Source organism: Oncorhynchus clarkii, chromosome 24, assembly GCF_045791955.1.
Source record: "Oncorhynchus clarkii lewisi isolate Uvic-CL-2024 chromosome 24, UVic_Ocla_1.0, whole genome shotgun sequence".
Classification (NCBI taxonomy): Eukaryota; Metazoa; Chordata; class Actinopteri; order Salmoniformes; family Salmonidae; genus Oncorhynchus; species Oncorhynchus clarkii.
In genome coordinates, this window is record NC_092170.1 from 2,856,353 (window position 1) to 2,882,464 (window position 26,112).

A 26,112-nucleotide genomic window follows, 5' to 3' on the forward strand; every position below is an offset into this window, starting at 1 on the left:
ACAAGATTTTTAAATGTAAGTAGACCAGAGGAGAATTATTGGCGTTTTCTTGGATGCTAGAGCAAGAGATCAAGTCACAGTTTTTCTCCCGAGCACACGACAGACTATAATTTTAGAGTGTAACTTAATAGCCCTGGTAAATCAGGAGGCAGGCTCATTGATACACACATAGGAGGATCATTTCGCTGCAGTCTTGGATAGCCTCTCACGTCACTGGCCAAAGACCACGGTAAAAAAAATAACATCCTAACACAGCGAGGTAAAACAAGGAGTTTTTCCTCCGAAACCTGTACTACTTCCTGCTCTCAATTGATTTGCTGGAATGAGGTTATTGTATTGCTGCCCAAGGCTACCGTTCTGCTGTTTTACGTCGCAAATGTCACTGGGCATTGATTCAACCTCACGTGGTTTACACAGCACACACCTAGATCACACAAGACAGTTTTAAAAGTCACATCACAAGATAATACATAATAATTCACCAATGTTGTCTAACCTAGCTATAGCTGGGAAATGAGTACATACACTACCATTCAAAAGTTTGGGGTCACTTAGAAATGTCCTCGTTTTTTGAAAGAAAAGCACATTTTCTGCCCATTAAAATATACATCAAATTGATCAGAAATACAGTGTAAACATTGTTAATGTTGTAAATGAATATTGTAGCTGGAAACGGTAGATTTTTTTAAATGGAATATCTACATAGGCCCATTATCAGCAGCCATCACTCCTGTGTTCCAATGGCACGTTGTGTTAGCCTTTTGAAATGATAAACTTGGATTAGCTAACTGATCATTAGAAAACCCTTTTGCAATTATGTTAGCACAGCTGAAAACTGTTGTCCTGATTATAGAAGCAATAAAACTGGGCTTCCTTAGACTAGGTGAGTATCTGGAGCATCAACATTTGTGGGTTCGATTACAGGCTCAAAATGGACAGAAACAAAGACCTTTCTTCTGAAACTCGTCAGTCTATTATTTTTTCTGAGAAATGAAGGCTATTCCATGCAAGAAATTGCCAAGAAACTGAAGATCTAGTACAACGCTGTGTAATCCTCCCTTCACAGAACAGCGCAAACGGGCTCTAACCAGAATAGATAGATGAGTGGGAGCACAACAGCGCAAGAGGACAAGTACACATTTATAAATTATCTTTGAAAGACAGGGTCCTGAAAAAGGGACGTTTCTTTTTTTTGCTGAGTTTAGATAGCTTTGTAGGCACAGTGCCATTTATTTTCATGATGTGAATTTATTAATTTCCTCACTTTGCTCAAACTTAATTGTCTGACCTCCTGTATACAGTAGACATTTGATCAACATTACAGCCTATTTGCTACAGTGATAACTGTTTTATTGAGTGACTGATTAAACTGTCAGTTATAATATGCAATGCTATTTCCCACAATTTAATGCTGATGCTATCTTAATTATTATCTATAAAATTCCATAATTACATTGTATGGAACCATAATTACTTACATATTTTCTTGTTGACAGGGAAACATTTTTGATGGATTTAAACTTTAATATTTTATTGTGTGGTAAATTGGCATCATAAAATGCAATAACATTTATGTACTTTTTTTAAATGGTAGAGCTATTATTTCTCATGCACTTTTAAGCCACGCAGAACATTTTATTTGTAATATTTAAATTGTATTTATTACTCATTTAGTTCAAATGAATATCTTTAACCAGTTATGTGGAGAAGATACACAATGAAAACAGACACACATTGCATTCACATTGTTCCAGCAATGGTAGTTGTTGCCTTTATCCTTTCTGTTTGTGTAATGCTCATGCTTCAATGACCGACATCTTGGGAAAGCTGTTGCATTACCAGACCTTTAATAAAGGAGCACTGTGAATGTATTCTTTTCAGATCAACAATGTGGCCCTAAAGGTGTGTTTTCATTTTGGAGGACTGAGGAGGGTCAATGCAAGGGCAAAATCCAAGAGGAAGGGTAAAAGGTACCCTGATTGGCATAAGCGTAATCAAACAACCTCTTGTTTATATGCATTTGTTTTGCTTCAGCTATGTATGCAATTTGCTGTGCAACCTCATCTGAAAGAATACTACACTGCACCTTTAAGCCTTTAGCCAATGACAAATGTGCATGAGTGTACAGGAAGCCTACCTCCAGCAACCACAGGGTAAAAAACGAAACTGTATCTTTAGCTTCAAGCCTTTCTGACAATGAAAAAGCATGCGTGGGTGTGTAGGTAACCTACCTCCAGATAGACCACCCAGGGCATAACCAAGGTGGCCACCAGCAGGTCAGCCACGGCCAGGCTGACGATCAGGTAATTGGTGGTGGACTGGAGGGCCTTCTCCCTGGACACGGCCATGCACACCAACACATTGCCAAAGACGATGACGAGGATGAGCAGCGTCAGGAGCATGGCATAGTAATTGTACGGGTGCTTCTGCCCACTCTCCGTGTCATTGAAGCTCCCATTCCCATTGTCCCAGAAACTCTCATTGTAGGCATACTGTGTGAGGACATCCATTAGCTGTGAGTGACGAAGGCCGAGAACGGGCCCTGAAATGAACACAAAGAAAAAGAGAGGTAATTAAAGCTAAATATGCAAATTATAAGAGCTGTGTGTGTGTGTGTGTGTGTAACATACATAAATTGGGGATTGCGCATTTACTTGATTGTCTTCATCTCTCTCTACGTGTGTGCATTTTTTTGTGCGTACGTGTAAGTGCATTCGTGTCTGTGTGAATGCACGCATCTGTGTGTACGACGGTGTGCGCCGTACATGAGGAACTTTCTTTCGACTCAGCAGCCAAGAGGTTGGCTCTGGGATTCTATCCCCCTCTCTCTCGCTCTCTCTCTCCCCCTTCCTCACGTGCTCCTGCCTACCTGAAAGCATTGCACCGGGGACCCAGGCCTGTGCCTTTACCCTGCAGATGCCCTGTGCTGTCTGATCTCATTTATTTGCCCGCTCCAATTCTTTATTTATGAGAGATTGTTCTCACTGCAGTCCTGAAAGCTTGTGTTTGAACTGGTTGTCCTTGCAGTGCTCACTGGGGCAGTAACAGCATCCAGCCGTATCCCTGCAGCGCATCATGTACACTTATTCCAAGATGAGAGATAGCTAGCCGTTGCGACTATCTCCCAATCGCATACACAGAGCTGAGGGTATGCTAGGAGGTTGAAGTCAGGGGGCTAATCCTGAAGGTCGTACAGATAAAACTAGTGGATTGTGTCAAGGTATAACCAGACATTCAGGCCCTATGGTCCACTAGGAGCTAAAATGAATAAGCCAAGCCAGATATGACCATTGATTGACAAAACATGGATTTACAGAATTTTTTTTGTTTTGAAAACCATAGAGATGCAATATCATACGTTCTATTGAATTCTATTGCTGATAACCTTTATAAGAAACACAGTGTGTTTCTAGTAGTGTCTCCTCTCCGGCATCATTTGACATCAAATGACTCCATATCCAATCATAAGCTGACCGCATAATCTTGACCTACATCATCCATGAGCAGGTGACCTGCCATGAAGTGCTGACCTAGATGAACACTCAACGACCCCTGTCTAACCACAAGCATCCATACGCCCTGCATAGCCTGCTATGTCTTATTCCCATAGCAGCACAGATGACTGGAGCCTAGATAGAAGATGATGATTGGAATGTGTGTGTATATATATATATACAGTGCCTTGCGAAAGTATTCGGCCCCCTTGAACTTTGCGACCTTTTGCCACATTTCAGGCTTCAAACATAAAGATATAAAACTGTATTGTTTTGTGAAGAATCAACAACAAGTGGGACACAATCATGAAGTGGAACGACATTTATTGGATATACTTTTTTAACAAATCAAAAACTGAAAAATTGGGCGTGCAAAATTATTCAGACCCCTTAAGTTAATACTTTGTAGTGCCACCTTTTGCTGCGATTACAGCTATAAGTCACTTGGGGTATGTCTCTATCAGTTTTGCACATCGAGAGACTGAAATGTTTTCCCATTCCTCCTTGCAAAACAGCTCGAGCTCAGTGAGGTTGGATGGAGAGCATTTGTGAACAGCAGTTTTCAGTTCTTTCCACAGATTCTCGATTGGATTCAGGTCTGGACTTTGACTTGGCCATTCTAACACCTGGATATGTTTATTTTTGAACCATTCCATTGTAGATTTTGCTTTATGTTTTGGATCATTGTCTTGTTGGAAGACAAATCTCCATCCCAGTCTCAGGTCTTTTGCAGACTCCATCAGGTTTTCTTCCAGAATGGTCCTGTATTTGGCTCCATCCATCTTCCCATCAATTTTAACCATCTTCCCTGTCCCTGCTGAAGAAAAGCAGGCCCAAACCATGATGCTGCCACCACCATGTTTGACAGTGGGGATGGTGTGTTCAGGGTGATGAGCTGTGTAGCTTTTACGCCAAACATAACGTTTTGCATTGTTGCCAAAAAGTTCAATTTTGGTTTCATCTGACCAGAGCACCTTCTTCCACATGTTTGGTGTGTCTCCCAGGTGGCTTGTGGCAAACTTTAAACAACAGTATCTCGGACCTGCCTGGTGTGTTCCTTGTTCTTCATGATGCTCTCTGCACTTTTAACGGACCTCTGAGACTATCACAGTGCAGGTGCATTTATACGGAGACTTGATTACACACAGGTGGATTGTATTTATCATCATTAGTCATTTAGGTCAACATTGGATCATTCAGAGATCCTCACTGAACTTCTGGAGAGAGTTTGCTGCACTGAAAGTAAAGGGGCTGAATAATTTTGCACGCCCAATTTTTCCGTTTTTGATTTGTTAAAAAAGTTTGAAATATCCAATAAATGTCGTTCCACTTCATGATTGTGTCCCACTTGTTGTTGATTCTTCACAAACAAATACAGTTTTATATCTTTATGTTTGAAGCCTGAAATGTGGCAAAAGGTCGCAAAGTTCAAGGGGGCCGAATACTTTCGCAAGGCACTGTATATGGAATACAAGTGTCTGAATGTGGGAAAAACCTCCAGTAGATACCAGCTGTTCGGGGAAAATGCCAGATGGGCTGATCTTTAGCCCAGTGGGCCTGCAAAATGTTTATTTTATTGCCGAATTATCATTATTTGGCCAACAATGGGGCCTTGAGGAACAAAATTGGACAGTGTGGGGGCCTCAAGTAATAAAATGGTCAGGTGTGTTAGAAATGCTTGGGCTGATTTCTGGTCCCAGTCTGCCCTTGTCCTAGATAGTCATTATACTGCATACCCATTTTACCTCTGTCTGGCTACCTACTGACATGCTTTCGGTAGGTAGTCATCATTTAGCCATTTACTAAGCAGGGTCATTGTACCTCTACTGTGCAGAGAAGAAAAAGCCCTCCCTGGCCTGCATACAGTAGCAATTACAGACTCTTCCCTTTATCTTATTTATCTTCTTAGAGCAATTATTTCCTTCAAAATGGTTACATCACTAAGAATAATTACCACCCTTGCCCTCTAAAATGTGCATCTATTCCGGTTTGGAACCTTTCCCAGATAAATAAAAAATATATATGAGAAAATTGGAAAAAGTGAGAATTGATTGCATTAATAAAATAGTACAAGCTGTTCCAGATACAAAATGAATTCACTGTATCATCTTAGAAAATATTGGCTCCTCGATTTGAACAAAGACTGGGGAGTGTTTCCAGAGTAATAATGATCTAACATTTCTCAGGCTCCAACTCAAAGTACGACCTGCAACGAGGCTCTTTCAAGGTACAAAAGAATATGGCTCACAAATTGTTTTTCGAATCCAAGAGGTGTTGGGTTTAGTGAATCAAATAACAGCTGGTCAGAAATGGCTGAGTAACTCTTTAAGCCTCCGAGGGGATGTTTGAACACGAGCAGCACTCCATCACTCTATAAATGTTTACGGAGGAGATTTGCAGGTCACATATTTTACAACTCGGGAAATTGTTAGTTTACACTTTGATGAATGCTGCAAACATTGGCGAAGAAAAATGCCCAGATGTTTACGATTTTACACTTCTTACGATTTATACTAAATGTGTTCGGTGAAGGCTTATTAATTCCAATACACTGCGAGCTAAGATTTAAATTGTGGCCATATCGTGATAGGACAACATAGGAATAAAAGGCGTTCACTTTTGATAGTATCTGACTAATTAAATATTTATGAATCGCCTGATGGATTCAAGAAGACAAACAAAGTTCACACCAGCTGAACTGACTCATAGATTCCATAAACTGCAATGTAAGCATTGGAAACCAATAGCCTTTTAATAAACACTTAACTTTAGACATGCTATCAGAATATAACAGAAGCCAGGTACTAATTCTACTGATTTTAGCTAGTAGCTACTCAAATAAAGTAGTCTGGGAAGCTGTGGAGCATCTGCCTTCTGGAGGCATCAGATAAGGGGGACGTTAAGCGAGCCTCTAATGACCTCATTAGGTTGTGGGGAAGCTCTTTCCTAACACCTAGCCACGCCTCTGCTGAGATTCTCTGCCTACTTTCCTACTCAGCTGTCTGCATAGGAGGCCCAGGTGAAGCTCATGCTTGTAGGTAAAGCCCTACCTGAAGCAACTAGCAACAGAGAATGACAGAAAAAAATCCATTGAATTCTGCCTTGAACCTGTTTGAGATGTTTGCCATGGGTTTGCGAATAACATAGGTCGTTTTTTGTTACTAAAGAATTCAATTTGTGTATGTAGTCACGCTGCTACAATAAAATGTCCCTTTTTGCTTTTCTGAGATGGTTTTCCCTTTGATCAGTTGTGTCGCTTTGCCATGTGTTTTTTTCTATTGTCCCCGATGCAAGTTCAATAAATACCCAACATTCTATGGTAAATTCATTGCATCTTGTGACTTTGACATCAAAACGCACTCAACGGTCTTGCAATATTTGATGAAAAGCGCACTAACAATTGTGCTTGATGCCACAGTGTTCTCCAGAAGTCACACCAAAGACAAAAAAAACAGAACACAGCATGTGTTTATTGCGCGGTCTGTACTGAAGCAGCAACATCATTTCAGCCATTTAGTTTCTTACTTGTTTCTGATTGAAAAGTTCTGTTATCGAAATCCCTAATTTGTGTAGGAAAAACATTCCCTATTCTCTCAACCGTTGCTCTCTTTATTTGAAACATGTAAACATCCATGCATGTAACCAATAGGGCCTGACCTATAGCCTATCATAATCACATCAATAAAACACGTGACAGAAAAAATGGATGCAGAGGACATGAAAAATAAACTCTAAAACGTGAAAATGTTGACTAGTTGCTCAGGAGGGAAAGGGGAAATCCGATCTGTGGAAGACATTTGACTTAGTTGTGGAAACTATTGGAGATCAAGAGAAAAAAGGGTATAGGAGCAAGAGTTGAGTGAGTATCATGTGTGCCAAACAGTTGCTTTTAGGTTACAATATTATTACTTTTTCTGACCATTTGGAACAGTGTAATCACCAAATAAGTGTACCAGAGAGTGTTCTAACAGGGGGGGAAATGATATATAAAAGCATGTATTACATCACACATTCATGAATTGCTGTTTATTTCATGTTCAGTCTAATTATACAAAGCTACCCTTGTTATTGAATTGTAAAACTAAAAACGCTTGATTGCATTTCAAAGCATGAATGTCTCGTATGTTGTGTGATGGCTTGAACAAATGAATGAATGATACAGTAGCCTATATATTGAAATATAGGCCTAAATTACGGCATTAAGACTAAACAGGACACCCACTTAGGCCTACAGCTCGATGGTGGTTATACAAAGCTACTACACAAAGCTTACTAATGATTAGGACAATATTATTATTATAATAATGATGATCATAATAATAACAACAATAAGGTGATCAAGAAAAAGGAGGGTATAGGGGCGAGAGCTGCGTGCATATTATGTGTGACAAACAGGTGCTGTTAGATTACAATATAGTTTTTCTGTGTGTTTGGAACAGTGTAAACACTAAAATCAATAAGTACTAACAGTTTTTTTTTTTTTAAATGTAAAGCCTTTATTGCAGTATAGCAAAGATTTTTAAAAACTGACGAATCGGTGAAATTTCTTGATCCAACATTTTGCAGTTGCATAAGGCTTGGTGCTCACGGAATTAGTAGGCTATTAAACAAACAAACACTCAAAGAGGCAACAGAAGCAAGATCTGTCTTATTTATGTAGATATATACAGTGGGGCAAAAAAGTATTTAGTCAGCCACCAATTGTACAAGTTCTCCCACTTAAAAAGATGAGAGAGGCCTGTAATTTTCATCATAGGTACACTTCAACTCTGACAGACAAAATGAGAAAAGAAATCCAGAAAATCACATTGTAGCATTTTTTATTAATTTATTTGCAAATTATGGTGGAAAATAAGTATTTGGTCACCTACAAACAAGCAAGATGTCTGGCTCTCACAGACCTGTAACTTCTTCTTTAAGTCCTCCACTCGTTACCTGTATTAATGGCACCTGTTTGAACTTGTTATCAGTGTAAAAGACACCTGTCCACAACCTCAAACAGTCACACTCCAAACTCCACTATGGCCAAGACCAAAGAGCAATCAAAGGACACCAGAAACAAAATTGTAGACCTGCACCAGGCTGGGAAGACTGAGTCCGCAATAGGTAAGCGGCTTGGTTTGAAGAAATCAACTGTGGGAGCATTTTTTAGGAAATGGAAGACATACAAGACCACTGATAACCTCCCTCGATCTGGGGCTCCACGCAAGATCTCACCCCGTGGGGTGAAAATGATCACAAGAACGGTGAGCAAAAATCCCAGAACCACACGGGGGGACCTAGTGAATGACCTGCAGAGAGCTGGGACCAAAGTAACAAAGCCTACCATCAGTAACACACTACGCCGCCAGGGACTCAAATCCTGCAGTGCCAGACGTGTCCCCCTGCTTAAGCAAGTACATGTCCAGGACCGTCTGAAGTTTGCTAGAGAGCATTTGGATGATCCAGAAGAAGATTGGGAGAATGTCATATGGTCAGATGAAACCAAAATATAACTTTTTGGTAAAAACTCAACTCGTTGTGTTTGGAGGACAAAGAATGCTGAGTTGCATCCAAAGAACACCATACCTACTGTGAAGCATGGGGGTGGGAACATCATGCTTTGGGGCTGTTTTTCTGCAAAGGGACCAGGACGACTGATCCGTGTAAAAGAAAGAATGAATGGGGCCATGTATCGTGAGATTTTGAATGAAAACCTCCTTCCATCAGCAAGGGCATTGAAGATGAAACGTGGCTGGGTCTTTCAGCATGACAATGATCCCAAACACACCGCCTGGGCAATGAAGGAGTGGCTTCGTAAGAAACATTTCAAGGTCCTGGAGTGGCCTAGCCAGTCTCCAGATCTCAACCCCATAGAAAATCTTTGGAGGGAGTTGAAAGTCCGTGTTGCCCAGCAACAGCCCCAAAACATCACTGCTCTAGAGGAGATCTGCATGGAGGAATGGGCCAAAATACCAGCAAGTGTGTGAAAACCTTGTGAAGACTTACAGAAAAGGTTTGACCTCTGTCATTGCCAACAAAGGTTATATAACAAAGTACTGAGATAAACTTTTGTTATTGACCAAATACTTATTTTCCACCATAATTTGCAAATAAATTCATAAAAAATCCTACAATGTGATTTTCTGTTTTTTTTTTTCTCATTTTGTCTGTCATAGTTGAAGTGTACCTATGATGAACATTACAGGTCTCTCTCATCTTTTTAAGTGGGAGAACTTGCACAATTGGTGGCTGACTAAATACTTTTTGCCGCACTGTATATGGTTGATTTATAAAGCCAGGCACATTTAAAAGTTAGGCTATTGATTGTAGACCTCAATTTGGAGACAGGCTAAAGCAAGGGCCGTTTCCTTGTCTCTGCTGTTGCTGCTTCCGCCACATTGTTTTCATCCCAATATGTTGGTTAACTTTGCTGTTATGCACATAGCAACATAGGGAAATAAGCTAATTCTACTGCACACTGAAGATTGTCTGAAACAGCGACCATATCCAACGTGGGAGAAACCGCATTTGTCCTTAAATAACATTAGATTTTTTGCACCATTATTTTTTACATAATATAAGCATACAGTTTCAGTATCACGTCTTAGAGTGATGGACTGTTCCATCCCCGTGGCCTCCACAATGGATTAGTCCACTGAGACAGGCGCGAGTCAGACACGTGTCTTTTGCACAAAGAAAACTAAATGGAGTCAGCCATACCCTGTATATAGTATGCTTACTTACTTATTGTGTTTTTCATATTTCTTATTATCGCTCATGTGTTTTTTTTCTAGTATTACATTGTTATTGATTATTGCATTGTTGGGTTTTGAGTGTGCAAGAAAGACATTTCACTGTACTTGTACAAGTGACGTAAAAACTTGAAAATGTAAACTTGAAAATCTGTGCGTAAGACAGTTCAATCAGAGAGATCAAGGACTAAATTATGAAAAGGGGAGCCTATGGAGAGTATGAATCCCACACAGGAGCAATTACAGAGATATTATTCATGTAACAACCCTTTAATGAATGCCTGTGATGTTGAGGTTATGGGCCAAGGTCTAAATGGGTACATGCTATTTCCAGATGTAAATCTTTAATAAGAACATATTTGATTGGACCATTACTTGTATGTATCAAAGCCCAGAGTAACGGTCACACAGTAAGGTTTTGTACCAGTTGGGGGAACATTTCGAAACTGCAGTTAAAAACTATTTAAACTATACACACTCTAACCCACACTGTGTAGTCGAACATTTAGATCTTATTGAAATGTTTCTAGACTAACATCACAAAAGAAATCACGCTTCACCTATTGGTAGTTGGACACGCAAAAACTGGTTTGACGGATGCAAGGAGAACACTACCTGGCCGAATGCATAGTGTCAATTGTAAAGTTTGGAGGAGGAGGAATAATGGTATGGGGCTATTTTTCAGGGTTTGGGCTAGGCCCCTTAGTTACAGTGAAGGGAAATCTAAATACTACAGCATACAATGACATTGTAGATGATTCTGTGCTTCCAACTTTGTGGTAACAGTTTTGGGAAGGCCCTTTCCTGTTTCAGCATGACAATGCCCCTGTACACAAAGCGAGATCCATACAGAAATGGTTTGTCGAGATCGGCGTGGAAGAACTTGACTGGCCTGCAAAGAGCCCTGACCTCAACCCCATCGAACACTGACTGCGAACCAGGGATAATCACCCAACATCAGTGCCCGACCTCACTAATGCTCGTGGCTGAATGGAAGTCCCCACAGCAATGTGGAAGGCTATTATAGCAGTAAAGGGGGGACCAACTCCATATTAATGCCCATTATTTTGGAATGAGATGTTTGAATAGCAGGTGTCCACATACTTCTTTGTTATGAGTGAGAGAGAGAGAGATATTTTTACATATAGCCTATTGTCACGCCCTGGTCGAGGTATTTTGTGTTTATCTTCATTTATTTGGTCAGGCCAGGGTGTGGCATAGGTTTTTGTATGTGGTGTGTTTTGTCCTGGGGTTTTGTTAGGTATTGGGTTTGTGGTTTAGTGGGGTTCTCTAGCAAAGTCTATGGCTGTCTGAATTGGTTCTCAATCAGAGGCAGGTGATTATCGTTGTCTCTGATTGGGAGCCATATTTAGTCAGCCATATTCTTTGAGTGTTTCGTGGGTGATTGTTCCTGTCTCTGTGTTTGTTGTCACAAGATAGGCTGTATAGGTTTTCGCGTTACGTTTTTGTATTGTTCGTTTCGTCTTCATTAAACATGTATGAAAATTACCACGCTGCGTTTTGGTCCGATCCTTGCTACACCTCCTCGTCCGAGGAGGAGATAGAAGAAAGCCGTTACACCTATGCTTCTACTTCATTCCCAAGAGCCTGATTAACCCATTCTTATTTCACAAACCACCTTCACGCTCCACATGAACAGGGCTCCCATGGTGTAGCTACTAGCTAACATCCCGGAATGACTGACAGCCCGCCCATCATGGCAGATCCTAAGCCATAACAACACTGAACCCTTTAATGAATGCCTGTGATGTTGAGGTTATGGGCCAAGGTCTAAATGGACACATGCTATTTCCAGATGTAAATCTTTCATCTTTAATAAGAACATATTTGATTGGACCATTACTTGTATGTATCAAAGCCCAGAGTAACGGTCACACAGTAAGGTTTTGTACCAGTTGGGGGAACATTTAGAAACTGCAGTTAAAAAGCTATTTAAACTATACACACTCTAACCCACACTGTGTAGTCTAACATTTAGATCTTATTGAAACATTTCCAGACTAACATCACGAAAGAGAGGTACTGCACTTCAAACCTGGGTAAATGTTGTTCCCTACACACCTCGGAGTCTGTCAATGTCACCAACCATCTGTTTGTACCAAGGCTTAATCTAAAGCTAGTCATTCTGACTAAATGTCTAAAGGGACCAGCCCAGATCTAGTGCCACATTCACAGTTAATGGTCCTTTGACTGAACATGTTGCCACATTGAGATGTTGTTGAGAGATTTCATGTCACTCAAGCACTTTTCTTCTCTCTCTTTTTGTGCACAATAGTCAGTTATTTGGACAATCGTTGTCTCGAACTTGTGGGGAGCTTGACATGCATCTTTTTGTACATTTTTTTTTACCTGTGCAGTGGTGTGTATTCATGGCTGCCAAGAGAAGCCAGGCTTCCCCAAAACATTTACAAATCTTTTCTGTGTTTCATGAATTTCCTTCAATTCGCAAGAAGCGGAATGTATCTCACCGGAGAAAGCGTCCGAGCAAACAAAACAGTACCCCTCTGTCTCAGTATGTGTAGCCCATTCATCTGATGCCGTCTGGTCAAAAAGGGTATGATATTGAATGCACAGCAAGCCAGCGAGCATTTGGCCTCCTTAGATAAAACATTCATAACTAATTTTCCAATCAGAGTTGAGCTAATCTGAGTGAGCTCATCTTTGAATGTTCCTGGCGCACCAAAAAAAGTGTCAATGGAAGCCAGTTTGGATTTGGCTTCATACCAATCACATCACACCAGAAGCTAAATGTCATTGACAGAAAACACTTGCATCAGGTTGTGTCGTAGTCCTCTGGTGGCTGCATACGGGACCCTATTCCAACTAAACTACTGAAAGAGCTGCTTCCTGTGCTTGGCCCTCCTATGTTGAACATAATAAACAGCTCTCTATCCACCGGATGTGTACCAAACTCACTAAAAGTGGCAGTAATAAAACCTCTTGAAAAAGCCAAACTTTGACCCAGACAAAAAAAAGGGAATCTCCCATTCCTCAAAAGAAAAATGGAAAAAGCTTTTGCGCTTCAACTCACTGCCTTCATAGCACTGAGACTGCACTTGTGAAGGTGGTAAATTACCTTTTAATGGTGTCAGACCGAGGCTCTGCATCTGTGCTCCTAGACCTTCGTGCTGCTTTTGATACCATCGATCACCACATACTTTTGGAGAGATTGTAAACACAAATTGGTCTTCGCGGACAAGTTCTGGCCTGGTGTTGATCTTATCTGTCGGATAGATATCAGTTTGTCTCTGAAGAGGGTTTTTCCTCTTACAAATCAACTGAAAATGTCGGTGTTCTTCAAGGCTCCGTTTTAGGGCCACTATTGTTTTCACTATATATTTTACCTCTTGGTGAGGTTTACGAAAATATAATGTTAACTTTCACTGCTATTCGGACGACACACAGCTGTACATTTTGATGAGACGCGGCGAATCCCCAAAATTGCCTTCCCTGGAAGCCTGTCTTTCAGACATAAGGAAGTGGATGGCTGTAAATGTTCTACTTATAAACTTGGACAAAACAGACATGCTAGTTCTAGGTCCCAAGAAACAAAGATCTTCTGTTGAATTTGACAATTAATCTTGATGGTTTTATTGTCGTTTCAAAAAAACTGTGAAGGACCTCGGCGTTACTCTGGACCCTGATCTTTCTTTTGACGAACATATCAAGACTGTTTCAAGGACAGATTTTTTTTATCTATGTAACATTGCAAAAATCAGATACTTTGTCCAAAAATGATACAGCAAAATTAATCCATGCTCGTCACTTCTAAGTTAGACTACTTCGATGCTCTACTTTCCGGCTACCCGGAAAAAGCACTAAATAAACTTCAGTTAGTGCTAAAAACACTGCTGCTAGAATCTTGACTATAACCAAAAAATGTGATCATATTACTCCAGTGCTAGCCTCTCTACACTGGCTTCCTGTTAATGCTAGGTCTGATTTCAACGTTGTACTGCTAATCTATAAAGCATTACATGGTCTTGCTCCTACCTATCTTTCCGATTTGGTCCTGCCGTACATACCTACATGTATGCTACGGTCACAAGACGCAGGTCTCCTTACTGTCCCGAGTAATTTCTAAGCAAACAGCTGGAGGCAGGGCTTTGTCCTTTAGAGCTCAATTTTTATGGAATGGTCTGCCTATCCATAGGAGAGAGACTCGGGCTTGACCTTTAAGCCTTTATTGAAGACTCATTTCTTCAGTAGGTCCTATTATTGAGTGTAGTCTGGCCCAGGAGTGTGAAGGTGAACGGAAAGGCACTGGAGCAACGAACCGCCCTTGCTGTCTGCCTGGCCGGTTCCCCTCGATCCACTGGGATTCTCTGCCTCAAACCCTAATACGGGGCTGAGTCACTGGCGTACTGGTGCTCTTCCATGCCATCCCTAGGAGGGGTGCGCCACTTGACTGGGTTGAGTCACTGACGTTATCTTCCTGTCTGGTTTGGCACTCCCCCCCCCTTGGGTTCGTGCCGTGGGGGAAATCTTTGTGGGCTATACTAGGCCTCGTCTCAGGGTAGTAAGTTGGTGGTTGAAGATATCCCTCTAGTGGTGTGGGGGCTGTGCTTTGGCAAAGAGGGTGGGCTTATATTCTGCCTGGTTGGCCCTATTCGGGGGTATCGTCGGATGGGGACACAGTGTCTCCCGACCCCTCCTGTCTCAGCCTCCAGTATTTATGCTGCAAAAGTTTGTGTCAGGGGGGCTAGGGTCAGTCTGTTATATCTGAGTATTTCTCCTGTCTTATCCAGTGTCCTGTGTGAATGTAAGTATATTTTCTCTCTCTCTCTCTCTCAGCCCTAGTACCATGCCTCAGAACTACCTGGCCTGATGACTCCTTGCTGTCCCCAGTCCACCTGGTCGTGTTGCTGCTCCTTTTTCAACTGTTCTGCCTGTGGCTATGGAGCCCTGACCTGCTCACCGGACGTGCTACCTTGTCCAAGACCCACTGTTCTCAACTCTCTAGAGACAGCAGGAGCAGTAGAGATACTCTGAATGATTGGCTATGAAAAGCCAACTGACATTTACTCCTGAGGTGCTGACCAGTTGCACCCTCTACAACCACTTTGATTTATTATTTGACCCTGCTAGTCATCTATGAACATTTGAACATCTTGGCCATGTTCGGTTATAATCTCCAACCCGGCACAGCCAGAAGAGGACTGGCCACCCCTCATAGCCTGGTTCATCTCTAGGTTTCTTCCTAGGTTCCGGCCTTTCCTAGTTTTTCCTAGCCACCGTGCTTCTACACCTGCACACTTTGTAACATCAGCTGATTTAAAAAGCGCATTCTAAATAAATTTGATTGATGATTGATTGATGATGTTGAAATGTTTAAGTTGAAATGGTGCTGCAATAGTGAATTATTTGTGATTTGTGTCAACTCTGTGGTTTTAAATCAATAGTTGTTTAGTAGTCCAAAAATGTCAGAAAGATATAGATATATATAGATATAGATATATATAACAGTGCCAAGGCATATGAACTAACAGGCGAACGACGCAATTATCCCAACACATAGGTTGTAATACAGATTTTTTTTTCCTGGCTTGGCTTCACTGGTGATTTTACCCACGCACTGCTCCTGTACCTGTGATACTTTATCATGCCATGCAGAAGTAACCATAGAGGACACCCATATGAATGTGTGTGTGTATGCCTGTGTGTATTGTTGTGTGCACGTGTTCGTATGTCTGTGGAGAGAGCTTTGACAATTTAGCTTGACTGTGACTAAAAGGAGTTAAACGTCTCCCAGGGGAGCATTGTCTCTTTATAATCCTGCAGTGGATGAGAGAGAGATAGAGGGGGAGAAAGGATCTCTGCTTCTAAGAACCCAAAATAACCAAGACTGCTTACTTATGATAAGGCAATGATTTCACCGTGGACCATTTGTTTAGATAAGGTTTGTCAGGAAACATTTAAAATCAAGTGTGATGCCAGTGTAACAGATGTGAAACGGCTAGCTTAGTTAGCGGTGTGCGCTAAATAGCGTTTCAATCAGTGACGTCACTTGCTCTGAGACCTTGAAGTAGTTGTTCCCCTTGCTCTGCAAGAGCCACGGCTTTTGTGGAGCGATGGGTAACGACGCTTCGAGGGTGACTGTTGATGTGTGCAGAAGGTCCCTAGTTCGCGCCCGGGTATGGGCGAGGGGACGGTTTAAAATTATACTGTTACACCAGATGTATGACGTTTTGATCAGCTTAGGATAAGAGTTCAAAGGGACTAAGGGCCAACTAAAGGTTTATACAATCCCTCCCTTCTGACCTTCTCCTCCAATGGGTTTTGAGGAGAAATGAGAGAGGACGTGAGGAGTATGCAATTGAAATCTTCCCTATGTTATTATGTAAAAATGTACTCCTCTGTGTTTCAATAAGAAGAGCTGTTATCCAGACAGTATACAGTAGATGGTATTTTGGATGCAACAAATACTAGGGATACTGTACATCAGACCTGGGTTCAAGTAGTATTCATTTTCTATAAAATAATTGAGCTGTGCTTGATTGAGCTTGCATGGCACAATGCAACCAATGGAATAAGTCTTAAAAGTGTATACCCGCCCAACTGGCAGACAATCAAACACTCAGTATTTTAATTTGGAATAAAACAAATGCTATTTGAACCCAGGTTTGTCTGAACATATGACACATGCCATAAATACCATTTAAAATGCATAACATTCTCATTCCTGGTCAGACACTTTACACCCCCTTCATCGTGTTGGCCCCTATAGCCCCTTAATGACCAGACAGATGCACTGTGTCAGTGTATGACTGTAACCTGTACCATCATAAGCAGACCCTACATTTTATTGTTTTTTGGACTTAATTGCCTCCTCCATCTCCAGTCCTTTCTGTGAGCATTGCTTGCAAGAGATGTCCGGCAGTTGACACACTCGGGAAAAGGTACTCGAAGTGGGAATATCAGTTCAGTTGTTTACCAATACAATGAAATGATTGACATGTGAAAAAACCCAATGTCACTGAGTTTGGGAAACCCTGATCTGGGAGGGTAATTGCAGCAGCTTGGATTGCCATCAGCAGCACAAGAGTGAGATACAGTACAGAGTAACCAGAGAGCTGAGAGGATCGTATTGAGATGGTATGGAGCTATAGGCTTCCGACCTGCCAGTAAGCAAGACAATGGACAGCACAAACAGAAATAATCATAAAAGTAGCATAACATAGCTTGATCAGACCCAAAATCACTGCAATTCAGTTGTAATAACAGTTGCTATTCTCTGTGGCTTAAGTAATTATTGCACACAGTGTGTCCATTTATTCCTGTCTCTCCGCAGTTTGCATTTAAAGATGTTTCTCTGCAGTTGGAGAGTATTGAGTCATTTTAATTTGTCACCATTCAGGCTAATTAGGTATTTCTCAGTAATTGTGTAATTGTTTTAAATATGTTCCAAAAGCCTGCTGGCATTTTATGCTAAAACAGTGTTTGGTCCCTCACAAGTATATTATTATATGAGCAATGAGGAAAATAGCAATTATCATCATCTTTTGTCATGAGTACGACTGTGGATTCCACCTTGTTATTTTTATCATTGCTCATATAATAATTTAATTGAGGGATTAAACACTGTTTTAGCTAAATTAGATATATATATTTAAAAAAACTGATTAAAAAAATACACCTTATGGAACAGCAGAGATTGTGAAGAGACACACACACAGGCACAGACATGCACACACACACACACACACGATAAAATACACACATACAGATGGATTTTGTGTTGTAGATATGTGGTGGTAGTAGAGTAGTGGCCTGAGGGCATACACTTAATGCGTTGTGAAATCTGTTGTGAAATCTATGTTGTTGTATAATTGCCTTAATTTTTGCTGGACCCCATAAAGAGTAATAAATACAAGAATAAAGTGGAGTCTAAACAAAACCCCTTACATGTACAACCCTCATTGATTTAGGTGTAGCCTACTGTATGTAACAGTAGTTTATATTCTAAGGCAACACATTTAAGACATATTAAAGATGGTGTTGCTGCTCTCGGGAGGCTGTTGATAGGAACAAGAAGCTGCATGAGATAAACAGGCAGTTCCCTCACAGGATCACAAAAACACACCGTCACTGGGGCACAGCAGACCATAAACATTCAATAAGTCTTTAAATTACTTACTAGTGGTGAGCGTGTACATAATCACATGTTGGCTTTGCTCTATCATCAAGGCCTTTGAAGAAAACCAATATGCAACCTTTTCATGTTCCATCACTGACATATTACACAGAAATCATCCTTAAATCCACAAAAATTCACTTTGATGCCGAGAGCATGCTTGCAAACAAACACACAAACTTAAGCAAGCAGATAAATACATATTTATGCATGCACACAGACACCCACGCAAAAACACACATAATAACGCACGTAGGCACTCACGCACGCAAATGTCATAGCCTAGAGCACATCGTTTAGTTGATCATGAAATTATTCCTGCCCTACAGCATATGCTCCAATTCAATAAAATTACTCAATACCTCATCGATTTCTCAAATTCAGCCGTGCGCAAATTGTTACCAATTGAAAACATAAAAAGGAAGAAGCATTAATTACATGAAGAAAAAAAAACTATTATGATCTTGAAATATCACTTTAAGCAACTGGATCTAGTCTACACTTTCCTTTATAGTGCAGGTATCGGGTAGTCTATCTTAAATGTGGACAATTTCACCTCTGGAGCGTTAGACCTGTGTTAATTAAGATGTCAGAGCAAGATATGCTCTTACCTTCACGCCATAAGTTTGATTGAATCACTGCTCTTACAGGGATCCGTCTTTTAAATCCAACGATATCCAAATTCACCGCGTTTGAAGTCCTCGGTTTGGCTTGAACATTTTGCTCAAAGTTCTCAAATTGTTCATCGAGTCTGGTTGTTCAGAAGCAAATGATAAGTTGCTCCACCAAAGGCACTGCCATATGGTCTGACGAACGCTCTTCACAAAAACATTGTTTTTTTTACAATATCCTACTCAAGTTCATATTATTTTGGTTTGTTGAAAACCTTAGGTAAGATTCAGGCTAGCATCATTACCGCGCGGTTGATAGAGTGTGTGTGAGAGCAGCGGAATATCCGTCTCCCCCCTGCACCGTTTACGCACTATGCACGAGGTAACCTTCAACGCTGACAGTGGAACAGTCGCTCCAACTATAACGAGCAGAACAGACTGTAAAATTAAGGCGGGGCTAGTTCTTAAACCTTTGGGGGGAAAAGCATAAGCGCATTTTTCTCTTTAAAAGACACAGTTATCTTGAGTTGATGTAGTCTGCCGGACATATCTGTATTATTTTAATACGAATGACAGTGGAATTGTTGGCCCGCCTACTGGTGGGGAAAATTCGAAATATAATATTTTAAGGAGATGCCTCTTTAAACATATGTTAAGGAGTCCCAAAAGGCATTATGTTAGACAATGATAGAGATGCCTGCAAGTTGTTCATCGTTATTCATAAGTTAAGCAATTGAAGATGTTCATGTAAAGGTGTGAATCAAGTTTTACATGACCAATGATCTGTTCACACCCGAATTGAGAGACAATCACAAGGTCAACATTCATGTGAAAATAAAAGTGCTCGTTTACCAAACAATGCCAGGCATTTACACATTTACATTCCTAAAAGGGAGCAGGTGAGTTTTTCCACAAAGTTGAAAAGTTCAGTGCATTCCTAAAATCCCTTTAGAGAACCATGCTCCAGTCACATACTGTACTTACGCACACACACACACACACACACACACACACACACACACACACACACACACACACACACACACACACACACACACACACACACACACACACACACACACACACACACTAGTAAGGCAACTGGAAGTATTCCCTAAAGAATAGGATCAAAACTGTTCCTAAAGATTTCAATTGATTTCTAATATACCACTCTTACAGTAAAATACGTTTTACCAACCCATAGGATTACAGAGATGCTAACATGTAGATGATATGGATGTGATGTATTTTGAATACCTATGTATATTTTCCTACATACATTCAACTACAGTCTCTCTATCCAGATACCCCCAAGCATCTATTTTTGTAGCCTTTACTGTGCAGTAGGAAGTAACTAAATCCACCAAAAATGTCTCAAATTTCCAATACGTCATCATGATACCTAAATGCTATTTATCAAGTTTATTTTCTGCTGATCTGTGTTTGTATATGTATTTATATGTATATTGTAATAATTGTTGGTTCACTAATGTTTTTATTACCACTATGTACCGCCCTTCCACAGGTGTGGGCAATTGTAATTATCACCTATTCACCTGCTTATAAAAAAAACAATGGCTTCCACACATCTCTGATGAAGGCATAACTGCCGAAACGCGTTAGCCTGCCCGGACAAACAATAGAAAGGTGAATTGAAGTGTTGTCTTTTTGTCCATTTTTTTAAAGAAACGTTTTGGAGTGCCGCAGTTTCCCGATGTTTCTTGAACTTGGGATTTTATGTGAAGTTAACACATACAGCGTAGCCTTTGCTTACAAATACAATGACTGGCATATGATATTAGAACACGTGAGGTGTGACTTGAGTGAGGTGTGAGGTATGAGTCTTCACTTCATTAAACAGTATAGTAAGTTTGACGAATTTGCAATGTTTTACTCCCAGTGGCAGAAATGTGCTCCTCCACAGTTGCAACAACTGTGCTTTGCAGACATTGAACTGAACTGAAATCGAACTGGCAAACATATTACCAAGGAGGCAATTGAGATCATTTGTGCCATTTTTTTTAATGTAGATGACATAATGCTCTCGGGACCATTATGTATGCGGCACTGCAAACCCACTATAGAACAATGACATCTTAAAATGTTCATGACAGAACAAGCACATGATCAAACAGATTGTGTCAAATCAATCACAATCACCCAATAGAATATAAAGTAGAAAAGAGAGGAAGAAACCATTGCCTCTATACGACATCCATCCATCTCCCATGGGGTGTAAAGGACAGAGAGAACAGAGGTGGGCTGCGCCCCTAATTGCACCCTGTCCGTTATGTAATGTTCTACTTTTGACCAGGACCCATAGGGCTCTGGTCAGAACTTAAGTAGTGTACTATATAGAGAATAGGGTGCCATTTGGGATGCACACATGATCAGAAACACCTCATGGGTTTGAATGTCCTTGTCATGACAAGAACAGTGTTCCTATCAATCCGCCTGTCTTCTCCAGTCACATCCCTGGCCATGGGCACTAACAGCTCACACCCGCCATAGTGCCACGGGGCTACCATTAAAGCTAGTCACTGCCACCAACAACCTCTATTAACTTGGGCTGATGAGATGACAACTGTAGATTGCAAAAAATAAATCACGGTAACTTCTAATTTCAAGCATCAGCTCCTTATTTATTTATATAATTTTTGTTTATATATATATTTAGGGATGTTGTATGCTTATTGGATAGAGCGATACAAGAGCTGAAAGGTAGGAGAAACAGTGCTGAGAGAGTAGTGGGTTGGATTTTAGGTCATGCTGGCAGCTGTACTTTGTACATGTGCTCCAGAGGCAGAGGCTTAGACCACTACACCACTCCAAGCCTCTACTTGGGTATATTCTTTAGTACGAACCAGCAAAATCCTGCCTGATATAGAATGTAGGGATCATCATTATTTATCATTCTTTTTCTATTGAACAGTTCAATCTGCCAGTCCGACTGACATGCATCTCCTTATTTAATAACGGACACAGCTACAAAGTCTAACTCCAGGCAATTGTGATGCACTGATTCTCATTATATCTCTTGGCTCAAAGCCTGCCTGTCTAGTCACAAGGGACCGTAGGGACTGTAGTGTGTCTTATGTACAGAAAGCGGGTGCTACGATGTGACAAAATAATAATGCTGCCAGGTATGCGTAAATGGCTGTAAGGGAGTCAGGTGCAGGAGAGCAGACATTGGGTAGCCAACAGAGCCTTTTATTTAGGCGAACCAGAAGCACATGTCAAAATAAACACTAAATAACAATTTGGGTTAACATAACCCAGCGCAACAGATTAACGCGCGCATAACATGAAACAGAATAAGCAATACCACACAAAGACATGGGGGAAACAGAGGTTTAAATACACAACACATAATGAGGGAAATGAGAACCAGGTGTATGGAAAAACAAGACAAGACAAATGGAAAATGAAAAATGGATCGGCAATGGCTAGAAGACCGGCGACGTCGACCGCCGAGCACCGCCCGAACAAGGAGAGGCATCAACTTCGGCAGAAGTCGTGACAAATACAGTCCCATGAAAGGACTCATCTCTACATCTTTAGTCCAGTACTCTATCTATCTGCTGCAAATAGCTACACTGTCAGGAAATGTTATTGGCCTGGCCATATTTCATGGATGTACACTTTGCTTGAACTCTCTCATAAAGCAAGTATAATAGATTAATCAGTGCTAAATAAACATGTCACAACTGGTAGATACCACAATATTTAATCATATATTGTTTGGCATGTATTCATGTATTGTTTGGCATATGTTTTTTGCAAGCAGCCATTTGTGTTGTGCTACACATAGGTAGAGAAAAAGAGAGACAGAGAGAGATATAGAAAAATACAGAGAGATACAGTGAGAGAAAGAGAGAGGGAGGGAACAGACTACAGAGAAAGAGAGAGAGAAAGAAAGAGAGCGAGAGAAAGAGAGGAAGAGAGAGCGGGAGATGGAGAGAAACAGACTACAGAGAAAGAGAAAGAGAGAGAGAAAGAGAAAGAGCGAGAGAGATCTGGGTCCCGAAGACAACAAGGGAAATGTTTGAGTGGCTGCTTCCTCTTGGGACAAGAACATGATCAATAATAACACGAGCTGCTATGTACTGTAAGTGTGGGGTAACCAACCACTGTGGTTTACAGCCACATGAAGTCCCCTTCTGCATAGTCATTAGATGCGTCGTTGTAGGCTGATACACTGCCTCTATCTGTCTTCATATAGAGAAGTTTAGTCCACATTAATAAAGAGGCAGAGATAAGGACTTTCTTAATAAGGCAGAGGAAGGCATTAAAACTGGTGCTGGCTAAGGGAATTCAGATTAGAAAATACTCCAATTAGTTAGAGGGGAAATGAACCACGTAAAGGAATAAGGCGTACTACAAACATGTTAGCCCTTGAGCCCTTTGCAATTTCAAAGTACCTGCTCACTCCGACAAAAATTTTATTTGTCTGCCATATATCAAAAGAGAAACAGGCAGCAGGTGAAAGCAAATGCCAAGCGCCGTAATTTAACGATGGTTGTTCTATTTAGTCCGTCTGTCACCTCTGCAGATTTAGTTTATGACACCATTGTCTGCGCCATTGCTCTATGTTAAAAGTCATACGGAAGTATGGGTGGTTTTGAAGGGGAGGGCTAAATGAAATATAATGCTGCAAACTGTAGAAGGAGGGGAAAAACACTCAATTATTGATGGAGCATATCTTAAAATCGTATATTTTCAGCTGTATCTCTCAATGTGTGGTGAAGGAACGCAGAAATACAGTCCATTAATAGGGAAGGAGTTGTGATATATTGATGTCAACATACAGGACAGATCGAGGAAGTAATGGTTACTAAACATAATGCTCAAAGTCTTTGCTATTGAATTGGCTAATGGTGAACAGCAGGTTAACCCTTCAAGGTCCTATAAGTCATTGCATAATTTGATCGGTTTGTGGGTGGGTGATCGAAAGGAGGTTATAATACTCTGTAAAGTATTGTTCTGTAATAGAGGTGAAGCCTGAAACTGATGGAGACATTTTTATTCAACTGTAGGTGCACAAGTGTAACAGCTTCATTTGAATTTAAACCTATTTAGGGAGACACAGGCCATGTTATCTTTGAAGACTTCTAGTTATGCCTCCTTTGGTACAGCCGAGTTGAGCTACACGCAGCTTTGATTCAATCATTTTGAAAGTTCTCCTGTTTTCTGTTGTCTTACCCTTTTTTCACAAGGCCTTTAGAGATCCTTGAAAATCCTTTAACCTCACTAGGGTAAGGGGCAGCATTTGGAATTTTGGATGAAAAGCGTGCCCAAAGTAAACTGCCTGCTACTCAGGTCCAGAAGCTAGGATATGCATATAATTGGTAGATGTGGATAGAAAACACTCCAAAGTTTCCAAACCTGTTAAAATAATGTCTGTGAGTATAACAGGACTGAAATGGCAGGCGAAAACCTGAGGAAAATCCATTCATGAAGTGCTTTTATTTTGAAATGCCTGTTTTTCCATTGAAAGCCTATCCACCATACAAAGACGTATGACCCAGTTCACGATCTCTGTGGCTTCCTCTACATGTGGCCAGTCTTTAGGCATTGTTTCAGGCTTTACTCTGAAAAATGAGGGAGAAACATCACTTTCAACGAGTGGACAGTGGAAATTTCCAGACATGAGCCCAGCGCGTGACAGGGAGCGTGCCTTTCTTGTTTCTCCTTTTCAATTGATGAAAATGTTGTCCGGTTGAAATATGATCGATTATTTATGACAAAAACAACCTGAGGATTGATTATAAATGCCGTTTGACTTTTATGATACTTTTTAGATTTTTCGTCTGTCTGTTGTATTACTGAACAAAACGCACCAACAAAACTGAGGTTTTTGAATATAAAGAGGGTTTTAACATTGAACAAAACAAACATTTATTGTGTAACATAAACCATATATGGTTCATATGAAGATCATCAAAGGTAAGTGATACATTTTAACGCTATTTCTGACTTTTGTTACTCCTCTTCTTGTCTGCTAACTGTTTGTAATGATTTGTCTGCTGGGCGCTGTTCTCAGATAATCGCATGGTTTGCTTTCGCCGTAAAGGCTTTTTGAAGTCTGACACAGCGGTTGGATTAACAAGAAGTTTATCTTTAAGCTGGTGTATAACATTTGTATCTTTTATGTATGTTTATTATGAGAATTTCACGCTCTGCAATTTCACCGGATGCTGTTTGAGACAGTGTTTTACTGAACAAAATGCGCTAACAAAATGGAGGTTTTTGGATATAAAGAGGGACTTGATCAAACAAAACGAACATTTATTGGGTAACTGGGCGTTTTGTGACTGTAATCATATGAAGATCATCAAAGGTAAGTGATTACTTTTATCGCTATTTTTGTTACTCGTCTACTTGGCTGGTTACTGTTTGTAATGATTTGTCTGCTGGGCTCTGTTCTCAGATAATCGCATGGTTTGCTTTCGTCGTAAAGTATTTTTGAAATCTGACACCGTGGTTGGATTAACAAGAAGTTCATCTTTAAACCGATGTATAACACTTGTATGTTTCATGAATTTTTATTATTTCTGTTTTTTGAATTTGGAGCTCTGCAATTTCACTGGATGTTGGCCAAGTGGGACGGTAGCGTCCCAAACCCCCTAGAGAGGTTAACTGCTACATTCACATGAAACACATCAACAGGGTAGAATGTCTCGGGTTAACTTTGCTATTCTTCATGTGTACATCTACCAGCACTAGTTTCCCCAGTTACTGAGTGTCATGCAGACACGCATTGCTCTTTAACCTAGAATCTCTGTAAGCTGGCAACATTCAAGCTTTTCTTTGTTCAAGACCATTGCACTGTGTTCAAGACCATTGCACTGTGTTCCAGAGTATGGCAACTGCACTCAGTTAAAAATGTCAAGTGAAGGCTAGTTTAGTATTCCAGAGAGACATACAAAAGGCTGCAACACATCATTTTTTAAAGCTTTAACGTGCTTGCTCCGACTAGGCCACTAACTCACAAGGGCATCTCACTCATGACTACAAAGGTCGAAGGTTAGTGTTTATGTAAATTGTGGCTTGTGTAACATCATCACTAACCTACTTTTCAGTTTTAATAAATTTCAACATTTTGCAAATGCATGAAT

General features: G+C 40.6%; 1 protein-coding gene across 1 annotated transcript in view; it reads right to left on the reverse strand.

Moving 5' to 3' along the window:
• Window positions 1-19,127, reverse strand: part of LOC139382369 (D(2)-like dopamine receptor) — a 60,318-nt gene extending 41,191 nt beyond the window's left edge. Inside the window, exons 1-2 of the mRNA XM_071126367.1 lie at window positions 18,995-19,127; window positions 2,232-2,542 (exon numbers count right to left, since the gene is read on the reverse strand). Of these exons, the coding sequence (XP_070982468.1) occupies window positions 2,232-2,510 (279 nt within the window). The 5' untranslated portion in view covers window positions 2,511-2,542; window positions 18,995-19,127. The remainder of the gene's footprint in view (window positions 1-2,231; window positions 2,543-18,994) is intronic.
• Between the last annotated feature and the right edge of the window lie 6,985 nt (window positions 19,128-26,112).